This window comes from Taudactylus pleione, unplaced genomic scaffold, assembly GCF_031769625.1.
Source record: "Taudactylus pleione unplaced genomic scaffold, aTauple2 ptg000231l, whole genome shotgun sequence".
Classification (NCBI taxonomy): domain Eukaryota; kingdom Metazoa; phylum Chordata; class Amphibia; order Anura; family Myobatrachidae; genus Taudactylus; species Taudactylus pleione.
In genome coordinates, this window is record NW_028284633.1 from 3,345,460 (window position 1) to 3,358,628 (window position 13,169).

Here is a 13,169-nt window from a genome sequence, read left to right on the forward strand (position 1 = left end):
CACTGTTAGGATATTTTTTGCAAATTATACTATAGAAAGTGTGCGAAGAGGATTCGCAGGGACAGAGCTTTCTCGCAAGCACTGTCCCTGCAAGGAATATTGGATACATCCTTGCGATTTATTCAAATATCGCATTGCGAATCCTGGCGATTTTATCACACCCGCATCTGGGATACGGATTGTGATAAATAGGGCCCAATGCAGCAGCTCATTACAGTATTTTGCTGAGAATTGCTGGACCATGTATCAATACCAGAGAGGTAGCATCAGGCGATTAAAGGTTCCCAGCGTAGGAGAAGAAGGTGAGAAAACCCTGCGTCGGCTTCGCCACCCTCGTTACCTCCCAGAAACACCCACTAAAATTCTCAGACCCTGCATCCGATTCTGTGCTGCGTCTCTGTGCACGGGCAATCGGCAGAGGAGTAGCGTGGAGCCACGGCGCCCGGAGAAAGTGCATGTCATAGCGCCCCCTCCCTGTACTGATCTGTGCCAGTGGGGTATGGCCAGCCTGTGGAGGAATACTGAAGTGAAGAAAAAAACGGCAAACAGTGGCAGTATCGCGCTGGGCATAAAGGTCCCATTGCGGGAATAGAATGCGTCGGTGATACTCTATCTGACATTGAGTAGCTGCTTTGGCACTGATTTATTTATGTATAGCACCTAGGATCTGACTTTTATCTCCTTTGAATTATTAGTCAATAGAGGAGACTGTATTATAATATTCTGATCATTTAAACTGAGAGAATAATGTGCTAGAGAGAGATTCCACAGGGTGCCCAGCTTATAACTGCGATTACTGCCCCAAGCAGCTATCACTGGAGTGGGGACACCTATGGGAAGCTCCATTCTCAGCTATGCTCCTAATGGGCAAATATACATTGCACCTATATTAATGTGAGTACTACTAACCATGCTCTATCTACCACCATTATTATTATTTCAGGTCTCCTAATATTTATTAAAGACCTTTCAAATAAAACTGTGTGGCCATGCCTGGGAACACATCCATTACTTTATATAGCAAAGCTGTGACTTTTTGTAATCTCATACAATATAATTGATGTTTCGGATTTTACCTCAGATGTGTCACTTTTAAGTCCATTGAAGCACAGAATGAGGAGAAAAGGAGGGAGGGGATCAATGAGGAGAGGGTTGAGGAAAGTGGCGATCAGAGAGGGGAGGTGACAGAAGCCAATAAGAAAGGAGAGGGGTAGTCACAGAAGCCAATAAGAAAGGAGATGGGTAGTCACAGAAGCCAATAAGAAAGGAGAGGGGAGGGACAAAGAGTTGATCAGAGAGGGGAGGTGACAGAAGCCAATAAGAAAGGAGATGGGTAGTCACAGAAGCCAATAAGAAAGGAGAGGGGTAGTCACAGAAGCCAATAAGAAAGGAGATGGGTAGTCACAGAAGCCAATAAGAAAGGAGAGGGGAGGGACAAAGAGTTGATCAGAGAGGGGAGGTGACAGAAGCCAATCAGAAAGGAGATGGGTAGTCACAGAAGCCAATAAGAAAGGAGAGGGGAGGGACAAAGAGTTGATCAGAGAGGGGAGGTGACAGAAGCCAATCAGAAAGGAGAGAGGAGGGGTATACAGCCGATGCCATGGTAGATAGGGGAGGGAATTAAAGAGGTTAGAAGTGGATGTAATCAATGTGACAGGAAAGGGGAGGTGACAGGAGATGATCACAGAGGAGGGGGGGCCGGAGGGGACGCTATCTGGGCAGCCTGAGGGAGCCTGAAATGTAGAAACGGATCTCGGATCCATCACTTACTTAGGATATAGAGCAAACAAACCAAGATAAAACTAACAGGCGGCCGTCATACTGTGCAGCGCCCCATGAATTCCAGAACCCTGGATGGCGCCCTCTGTCCAATTTGGCGCCTGGAGCTCGTGCTCCACTGGAACCACCCTCGCTACTCCCCTGGCAATCGGTACATGCACTGCGCGACTAGGACGCATGCGCAGTACAAAAACCATTGGCCACGGCACACATAGCGGCCCTGCGTCCACCTCCTAATCAGGCCCTGGTAGTGATGCACCTGAAAGGTTTTATGTTGGGTTGTATTCATGCAGTAAATGATCATAGTTATTTGACAGCGAGCAGATTCGCCCTGCGATGGTTTCCTCATCCCTTCTCATGATAGCAACACGATATAATCACATTCCCGAGTCACTTACAGTAAGGTAAAAGGCTTCTCCTGAGGGGTTTATGTATCAAGCAGTGAGAAGCCGGGAGAAGCGGATTAGTGGGGAAGTTGCCCATAGCAACCAATCAGCTTTGAAGTAGCATTTATCAAATACAGTCTATAAAATAATAGGTAGGAAGGAACTGATTGGTTGCTATGGGCAACTACTCCACTGGTCTCTTCTCCACGCTTTTCACTGATTGATACATAAACCCCATTATTCTGTTTTATCTTAAATCATTTTGGCATAATTTCTAGCAATACGTACTTACTAACGATGAATAATAACGTAGAGGTTTCTGCAATCTGCCTACGACTTTCTGTCCCGGGAAGCTGAGCTATTGATAGTCCTGTGAGGCGTCTGCGGATTACAGCCAATAGGACAAATGTTACATGAATTATCTTCCATTATAAATTAGACAGTTTGTGGAGTTATACAATTAACTAGCAGCGACGGCGACTCCTCGGAGAGCCTTGTGTGAGTCCTGGCTCCTCCGCCATGACCGGACTGACATCATAAGTTGGTCTCGTCACTCTGCCACATCATGTGCGGCCGTAGTTTTCACGGGAGGAAGTGGCTTGCTGAAATAATAAAAAAAATCCTGAATTATTAGTCACTTTTGCTCACAGATATATCTCAGTTTTGGACTCATAAGCTATAAATTGTCTGTTTCTGACCAAGCACTGACCTCTGCCCCCTCTGCTAGGAGCACTCCAACTTCTGCGCACAGGACCCCCGACTGGGAGCGGTCATCTTGTCCGCGAAGCTGGAACAGAAAGCGGAGAGACTGCGGCTGATAGTCAGGTGAGGCGCTCAGACCAGCGCACATCTTTCATTGCATTGTTTTCTTTAAATGATAATTAATGTTATTTATCTAAGGACATTTCCATTGCCGGAATATATCACATATGGGATAATGCACTCTCTACTGTAAATTATATCAATACTACAAGTCACAGACTAGCAGTATTGTGGGGGATACATAATACACAAGCTTCCCTGAAGTGATGACATCAGAACTCACTGATATTATAAGAGACGACATCAGAACTCACTGATAATATAAGTGATGACATCAGAACTCACTGTTTATACATAAACTAACTTCACTTCTCTATTACATGTAGAGATGAGGGAAACTGTCAAAACTTTTTCATGAAATGTTCGCCTCATTCCCCATTTGCTATAAAACATTTAGGGGTCTATTTACTAAGCAGTGTTAGGAGACAGAGTGAAAAGTGATAAGAAAGTATTAAGGTGCCAGCCAATTAGCTCCCAACTGTCATCTCACAGGCTGTGTTTGAAAAATGACATTTGGGAGCTGATTGGCTGGTACCTTATCACTTTCTGTTCGGTATGATTCGTTGACATTCTTAATGTCAAATCCATAATGTGGAAAGGGGAACCTGGGAGGGGGGAGCAGATACTACCTACCCGGGTTTGGGCCAGTTGGAGGGGCCTAAGCCAGTGGCAACCCCCAATGTTCTGCCCACAACCACTGACGGGTATAGCAGGGCAGCACCGCATCTCATTGGCCCACTGCATTGCTATACCAGCTCTGCCAATGGTAGTGGACTGAGGGGAGGTTACAGGTACCATCCTTACACTGTCATGGAGCGTAAGTGCACACAGTGGTGGATGCATATGTGCCCCCCACCACCCCCCCTCCAGTACATGAGCCCCCAATCTCTCCATGGCCTAGACACTGGGAGATTGAGTGGGCCAGAAAGAGTCTAACCCAGTGATCCTACCACTGTTCAGTCACATCCCTATGCTATCCTTATACTGTCATAGAGGGTAAGTATACACGGTATATGTGAGTCCATTCTCAACCCCCCCCATATGTGCACAATCTATGATACTGTGGACTGAGCGGGCCAGGAAGCGTCCTAACCCAGGGATCTGACAGGGTGGGTCCTTCTACTGTCTTCCCTGTGATATCTGCCAGAGACTGGGTGTATCCAACAGAAAGCTTCCCCTGCAGTCCTTGCCTTCAACGGATGAGCTCCTTCAGTGACTGTACACACAGAGGTGGGCGCTGCAACAAGATGCCCTGAGGTGATGGCTTTATTAGGTATGCAATGGATACTGTATGGGCAAACCTTACCATATCCCCGCTAACACTGGACATTGAAGCCTATTCTCATGATTTTGTGATGGAAAGGGGGGGTGACAGCTACAGGAGACTGTATTCACATGCCCAGAGAGGAGCTGGCAAGTCCTATGGGGTTGGCACAGGCCAATCTTCAGGCAGCTCATCTTACACTAAAAGACGTATGACCATACTGGTCTGCCTGTAGCACATAATACTATGAGGGGCACATGAGTGTTAGTTCTTGTGCACACATGCAAGAAAAAGCTCCAAGCTGCCTGGGATAGCTAATACACATCCTTGCAATTTCATGGGGATAACAATTATGCAATATGCTATATAAAACTAGTCATGAACATGGCCTAATCAGGATAATTAGGTAAATGGTATATAAATTATTAGATACCAGTCCATAAGGAAGTTATAATGTACTGTATTTTGTAGAGGAATCATTAAAATGTGTTTCCCATACAGGTACACGTGTGCAGAAAATGATACAGTGCTTAGTGGACTTAGGCGATGATTCTGCCGATGTCGGACACAGTTGAGTGATTAAGACTCTCAGTCTTAGAATTGTTTTGGGCGTTTCTGGGCGGTGACTGGGAAATGAGAGGGAGGTGGCTATGCGGATGCACGGAGATGGTCCGTGCTATGGGCCTGATTCAGACCCGGTCGCGAGCGCTGTGCGCTCGCAACCGGGTCGATGGTGCGCATGCGCAAAACCCGGATAGCGACGGGCACTCCGTCGCTCCGGGTCTCGCACCAAAGGGGGCGAGCTGTCGATGTTGAGTGACAGACCGCCCCCTTTGGTGGGCGGTGCGGGGGGGTGGCTGCCTAAACGGAGGCATTCCCATGAGAATGCCTGTCGTTTGGGGGCGGCCCCACTGACATCACAAGTGATGTCAGTGGAGAGCTTCTGGCTCTGTTAGAGCCGAAAGCTCTCTGGGGCTTGCGGCCATGAGACCCTACCACAAGGGTCTTGTCGCAAGCCCAATGGTCACGATGGTCTTGACCATCGCGACCTTCATCATGGCCGCTCGCTATAGCTGTGGGTGGTCACCCACAGCTATGCGAGCGGCCAGGAGGCTGTTCTATTAAAATAAAAAACACACCCTGATTCAGAGCGAGCGCTCTGTCAGAGCGTCCGGCTTTGAATCAGGGCCTATGTGCGTGTTATGGGAGTGTCACAGGCATGGCACTGAAGGGGTTGCGATCTCAGATGCATAATCACCATACTCTGATGGACAATCTGCGCCTAGCATGGGTCTGGTGCAACTTTCAATGGTGAGACAGATGAATGCCTCTAAAGATGCACCAAGCATGACTGCAGCATCTGAAGATGTTCTGTCCATGCACAGTCAGACACGTGGCTGTACAGAAGGGCTTGTAGCAGCATTAGCATAAAGTCACAGACGGAAGACCGCCAAAAGATGCACATACCCGCTTTAGGCTCTTAGTGTCGTACCTCTGCTAGGTTCTAAAAGAAATATGTATAAAATGCTGCACTGGATCTATTCTGAACACAGGGCAATAACACAGTTGTAAAGAGATCAGAATTCCCGCAATCCTCCTGGCATGATGGTACTGGGACGAGGTTTAGAGTGAAAAAGAACAAGGGTTAAAAAAGTGCTGAATTGAATGTAGTAATTGTCAGTTCTTGGGGCTCAGGTTTCTATTGATGTACTGTCCATTCCATCTAGCCTCCAAAGGGCAGCAGATGACACAAAAATGTACGTTAGTGTGCTATAACCATTGCTGAGTTATTTCTGTATTATTTTAAGAAACCTTTTGCATTTATATTTCTGTATGTCAGGTTGTTATCACAGTTATCTATTCATTAAACACTGTGACTTTTTGTCATATTAAGCTTCATTTAATAATGTTCTGTATTTGTAGTCTTAAATAATTCATGTGTAGGATTGGCTGGGTTTTATAATGCTGCCTTTATGCATAGAATTATTTGGTTTACATCAGTGATTATGTTAGGATGGGTTGCAGTTGAGTCATGGCTTTCTAAGAGTGACAGCTCTTGAACTAAGGGTCTGATTCAGACCCGCTCGCGAGCGCACAGCGCTCGCAAGCGTGTCGATGGTCCCCACTGCGCATGCCGGAGCTGGCTCCGGCGTGCGCATGTGCGAAACCCAGCAAGTGACAGCAGCTCCGTCGCTCCTGGGCTCACTACAAGACGGGACGGCTGTCGATATTGATTGACAGCTCGCCCCGTTTTGTAGGCGGGTCGGGGGGGTGGCTTGCCAAATGGAGGCATTCCCGAAGGAACGCCTGCCATTTGGGGGTGGCCCCACTGACATCACGAGTGATGTCAGTGGTGAGCTTCCAGCTCTATTAGAGCCGGAAGCTCACTGGGGCTTGCGGCAGACGAGACCCTACCACAAGGGTCTTGTCACAAGCCCCGATGGTCACAATGGTCGGGACCATCGGGACCATCTCCTGGCTGCTCGCTAAAGCTGTGGGTGGTCAGTGGCAGTGTTTGGAGTTTAAGCAATGAAGATATCAGTGATAACTCCTACTTTACCTTTATAATGAGATCTGTTACTTTATTTCTTTCAAAGTATGTGAAAAATATTCTTTTTGCCTACTTTAAGGAATGATGAATCAGTCCCATACATACAAATGGGGATGTAGTTATTAGACCGCCGGACGAGATGCTGCCGGTCGAAATACCGACAGTTCAAGCCCGACACGGGACTTAAGATAGGTATCAAAATATTTTGACGCCTATCTTAATCCCGACAGCGAAATCTTGACAGACGCCATCATGAATGAGGCAAATCTGGGGTGTCTTAATAGTTATGGTGGGGGGGAGGATAGGTTTAGGCACCCCCGGTGGGACTTATGGTTAGGCACCCCCCCGCGGAGGGTTATTCAAGGGAAAGGGGGGTTAGGCACCACTGGGGGAAGATTAGGATTTGGCACCCCCCCGGGAGGGTTAGGTTTAGGGTGCGGGAGGGGTGGGGTTAGGTTTAGGCACTAATGGGGGGAGGATTAGGCTTAGGCACCCCCCTGGGAGGGTTAGGTTTAGGGTGCGGGAGGGGTGAGGTTAGGTTTAGGCACCCCCCCGGGAGGGTTAGGTTTAGGGTGCGGGAGGGGTGGGGTTAGGTTTAGGCACTAATGGGGGGAGGATTAGGCTTAGGCACCCCCCTGGGAGGGTTAGGTTTAGGGTGCGGGAGGGGTGAGGTTAGGTTTAGGCACCCCCCCGGGAGGGTTAGGTTTAGGGTGCGGGGGGGGTTAGGTTCAGGCACCCCCGAGGGGACTTAGGGTTAGGCAGCCGCCGGTAATTCAATTCCATTTCATATAAATATGTAATTGCAGTGCAACATCAGGTGTGGTCACAAGATGCCCTCGCACCATGCATGTGGGAATATTAAATATTAAATTAGGGGGTGACAAAAATATCTTCTTTGCAAGAATGTAAAAGAGACCTAGAGCAGCAAATCTCATACGGACACATATAAGGTCCTCTCCCAGACGCTCTGAGACCAGTTTCCCCACACTGGTGATTTCCCACATTTATACGGTGTAATCGCTCATTCTAGGGGAAAAGTGGAGGTGTTGCCCATAGTAACTACTTAGATGCTGGCTGTCATTTATCTAGTAAGTACAGTACATCCTGTAAAATGATTGCTAGAACCTGATTGACTGCTTGTCCTCTTTAGAAGGCTTGTTACATCCTCTAATAGTATTTTTAAAAGGAATCTGCTTCCCAAAGAAGATAGTGGGAATGTAGCTCTGGTCGAAATAATTAGGGGCACAGAGAGGGAGGCGGAGTGGGTACTTTACCCAGCCTTTTGGAGGGGCTAGGTGGGTTCCAAGGTCCCGCAGCCCCCCCCCCCCCTCCCATGATGTAGTGCTTCAGGCAGGGAGAGAGATGACTGACATACAACTGTGGGCCTGATTCAGAGCCGGATGCTATTTGCGGACGGTCGTTCCAAAAAAGGGGCCGGCTATTTAAATTGAGCGCTCGCTCTTTGCGGTTTGTTGACGCCTCTATGTCTGAGTGAGCGAACGAAAAATCCACTTGCTATTTTGTAAAGACGCCCCTTTGCCGTTCGCATCCTACGTCATCTCCGGTATTTATTTAATTAATCGAGTACATCGAAAGGCATCTGAACTGCTCGCAGTGCTTGTGGTAGGATTTACTTCCCGCTATCACTGCGAGCAGTTCAGGCTAAAAGACACCCAAGTGACGTGGTCGATGACGTCCCTTTACTAATTATGCACTCCCATTAAACGCCCGTTTTGACCGTTAGGCACGCCTGCGTTCGGATCTCCACTCCCCTTTTTCAAGCACCTTCCCGTTACCACCCACAAACGGTACATTCTGTCAATAAAGTTAGCAGCCCCTCGCTGTTTTGCGAGCGTATGATTTCCAACCACAATGACTGGTTTGCGCAGGCGCATTACGACCCATACGCATGCGCAGTTGTGCGAACATCGCTCAGAGCGAACGAGCGGCCGCTTACGAGCGGCTCTGAATCAGGCCCTGTGTGCTGGGCTAAGGAGAGAGGCTACTGCAGCAGTCAGTCCTCCCTCTCCCTGTGTGATATGTGTGGGGGAGCGATCACAGTAGCCCCCTCTGGACACCAACATAAAATGGGGACACATGGAATATATAACAGCAAAAGGGGATCCATGGAATATATAAGAAAAAATAAGGAATATGTAACAGAAAATGGGGACCCGTAAAATAAATATCAGAAAATGTGAACCGTGTAATATAGGGTGAATCATCCAGTGAATGAACAGTTAAGGAAATTATATTTTTTTTAAAATGAAGGTGTATGTAGTGGCAAATGTAACATAAATTCAATTTTGAGAGACAGTATGTACCATCATCATTACTGTGTCTACCTTTTGGACAAATTGTGGTTTAAAGATTGTAGTAATAGTTCAAATTTTACAACCAAAAAACAGGGGAGGTACAGAAATGACCGGTGATTGAACGCACTAAGGGCCTGATTCAGACCCACTCACAAGCGGCTGTCCGCTCGCAAGTGGGTCGATGTTGTGCACTGCGTATGCGCACGACGGCGGGAGCTCCGTCGTGCGCATGCGCCAGATGCGACGAGCGAAGGACTCTGATAGAGCCAAAATCACTCCGGGCCTTGCGGTTGAAAAACTCAACCGCAGGCTCCAGCTCGCAGTGGCGACGGTCGCGATGGTCAAGACCATCGCGGCCATCAAACTGCACGCTCGTATAGGCTGTGGGTGGTGACGCTCCATAATTATGGAGGGCGGCCCTCATTCAGAGCGTGCGCTCTGCTCAGAGCGTACGGCTCTGAATGAGGGCCTAAGACAGAAAATGAACAGACAAGTCCCGTGGATGAACAATGTAACTTACTTTAATAAAAAGGCAACAGGTCAACTTACTTTGAGGGTATAGATGGGTCTTCTTATATCTTTAATCATAGCGCGGCATTCTGGCATCCCTGCCGTGGCATGTAGATACACATTATGGCGTGGCATACTGTATGCTGCAATAGAATACGTTACGGGCCGTCTGTACTGTGGGCATGATTCAGCAAGGAAGGCGCGCTAACAGACACACACACCCATCCACTGCGAGAATATGCTAATCAGTGCACACGCATGGAGACCGCAGCACAAGTTACAGACGCCCAGCCCCATACTAAGCCGCCCATCTCCCTTAACTTACAGCCTGATCAGCATGCAAGACAGCATAAACATCGGTAACATCGAGAAACATCGGATCCATTAGCATAACAGTGGTTGATTTTGTCCGCTTCCTGTGTACAGCTTACGGTATGGCTGCATATGCCGGTGCACTGCCTTAATTATGCACTACCCTATAACGGCATTGTAACGCCTGCGTTCAACTGACCACCCTCAGTCACCACCCACAAATGGCACTACCTGTCAATCCATTTTGGAAGGGTCTGCTTACACACTGTGGACCTCATTCAGAGTCGGTCGAAGCGGCCGCACGGTCGTACAGGAAAAGGGGCTGGATATTCAAATGATTCCCTCGCAAGTTGCGTCCCCAAGTTCGGATCGGTAGTTGGCCGACCAAGGGGAGGAAGATGTCGGAAGACAAAAAATACGCCCCCTTCTCGTACGCATTGCACGTCATCTCCGGGCATATAAGGATTAATCGAGACCATCGGAAACCATGGGAACTGGTCGTAGAGCTTAAGGTTGACCATACCCTCTCTTAAGCTCTACGATCATGTCAGTGTAAAAACCTCCCATGTCACATGTACCATGACGCTACTTTGTTAATTATGCACTCCCATAAAACGCCGTTCGCATAATTAGGCACGCCTGCGTGCGGATCTCCACTCCCCCGTTTTCAAGCACTTTCCCCTGTTACCACCCACAAACGCCTCATCCTGTCACTCAAACTACCGACCTGGCTGTGTTCAAGGAGAGAGAAATTTCTGATCGTAGCGGCTAGTTTGCGCACACGCATTGCAAACTTTACGCATGCGCAGTATAGCGAACATCAGTGGCGTACGACCGTGCGGCCGCTTCGACCGACTCTGAATGAGGTCCAGTGTGTAGTCTGCGTACCATAACCCGATAGCACTGGCTAGTTCGTGCACGCGCAGTGTGATGCATACGCATGTGCACAGTGTGAAAAAATCGGTCAAGTGCGTGCGTTCTCTCCCTTGCTGAATCAGGCCCTCTATACTGTCGGTACATGGTGTAAAGACGCCTGGACTAAAGACGCACAGGCAGATTATTTCAGGTTCAATACTCTTAAAGTACTCTGCTCAACTTTATGTAATGCTCCGCACTTTTCCCCCTCCCTTCATCTTTATGTTACGCCACCCAGCTGCATTGGACTCTAAACCACTGTAGACATCGTATTATACACGTTACTTGGTGTAAAGATGCATGCGGGTTCGAGGCCCGGTGAGGGACGATGTTATTTTGTAATTCAGTATTTTAATTTTTAAGTCTTCAATGCAGGATTAAATAAAGGATTAAGGGCCTGATTCAGAGCCGTTCGCTATTTGCGGTCGTTCGTTCAAAAACAAGGGGTGGCTATTCAAATGATCCGTTCGCAAAATTGCAGTCTGTTCACACCTCTAAGTCTGAACGAGCGAGCAAAACATACGCTCGTTTATTTGTTAAAAACGCCCCCTGGCCGCTCGCACCATACGTCATGTCCGCTATTTATTAGATTAATCGAGTACATCGACCAGCGTATGAACTGCTCGCTATTCTTGTGGTTGGTTTTTGCTACCACAATTTTGCGAACAGTTCTGAGTTTAAAAAAAACCCAGTGACGTGGTCAATGACGCTGCTGTTTTAAATATGCACACCCATAAAACGCCCGTTTTGACCTTTAAGCACGCCTGCGTTCTGATTTCCACTCCCCGTTTTCAAGCACCTTCCCCTGTTACCACCCACATACGCCTCCTCCTGTCACTCAAATTATCAGGCATTCGCTATTTTGCGAGCAGATGAATTTCGGCCGCACTGACTGGTTCGCGCATGCGTATAACGATCCGTACGCATGCGCAGATGTGCGAACATCGCTCGGAACGAGCGTACTGCCGCTAGCGAGTGGCTCTGAATGAGGGCCTAAATCATTTGGTGTGTGAGTCCTGTGTTTTCTAAGGATAAATCATGAAATGCTGCGCATGCGTATTCACACCAACGCAGATATGTATTGTTAGAAATCACAGGACTCACCCACCAAATGATTTAATTTTTTATTTAATCCTGTATTGTAGATTTAAAAAAATAATAATGATTTGCAAAATGACATTGTCACTTTCCGGGCCTCGAACACGAGGTGCCAGCTCTGGAAAGCGCTCGCCTTACCCACTCGTCCACGCAAGCCAGCCATAGCAGCTGTTACACCTGTTGCGTTTGTCATGTTAAGCATGGTTCTTTACACCAAGTAACATGTTCAATACAATGTCTACAGCGGTTTACAGTCTAGTGCAGCTGGGCGGCATAACATAGATATGAAGGAAGGGGGAAGTGCGGAGCAATACATAAAGTTGCGCAGAGTATTTTAAGGAGTATGGAACCTGAAATGAACTCTCTTTATGAAAACTGCCTGTGCGTCTTTACACCATGTACAGACAGTATACAGTATACAGATAGCTCGTAATGAGTACAATACAATGTCTATAGTGGTTTAGATTAAAATGGCGGCTGAACTTGAAATTGCTCTGTCTTTATGAAATGCTGCACGTGCGTCTTCACACCAACGCAGATATGTATTCTAATAAATCACAGGACTCACACACCAACGCAGATATGTATTCTAATAAATCACAGGACTCACACACCAACGCAGATATGTATTCTAATAAATCACAGGACTCACACACCAACGCAGATATGTATTCTAATAAATCACAGGACTCACACACCAACGCAGATATGTATTCTAATAAATCACAGGACTCACACACCAAATAATGGAATCCTTTATTACACAGTCAACTGCAGCTATGGATTCATGACAAAACACAGTTCAGTACTACTGTATAATGTGTAACGAATTACAGGTTCCGTCAGCCAATCAGCAGGTAATGCTACAGAAGCCTTGTTGGCTATTTGACGCATGCGCAGTGCAGTTTAGGAAAAGTGACATCTGGTGGACAGAAAGTTGTACTACACTCTCTGGCTTTTCCAGCACCTCAGTACGTTACGTAGCGACTTACGTAGTGGTATGATGCGACTTAGAACACCAGCAGCACGGCAGGGTGCAAATTGCAGGGTGCGCTACATGACGTATGGAGCAAAGATGTAGCAGGACACATCTGTATGTTAAATCAAAGTAGAAGATACTACAAGTAGATTACTAATAATTGAAGAAAGAGATAATTTGATGTTTAAATGCTATTCAGCATATTTTTTGTCTATATTTAAGTATTTCTGGAACACTA

At 47.3% G+C, this 13,169-nt stretch overlaps 1 protein-coding gene across 1 annotated transcript in view; it reads left to right on the forward strand.

Moving 5' to 3' along the window:
• LOC148516919 (rap1 GTPase-activating protein 1-like) overlaps positions 1-13,169 on the forward strand; it is a 286,202-nt gene that overhangs the window by 79,479 nt on the left and 193,554 nt on the right. The window contains exon 6 of the mRNA XM_088479397.1: positions 2,893-2,990. Coding sequence (XP_088335523.1) covers positions 2,893-2,990 — 98 coding nt within the window. The remainder of the gene's footprint in view (positions 1-2,892; positions 2,991-13,169) is intronic.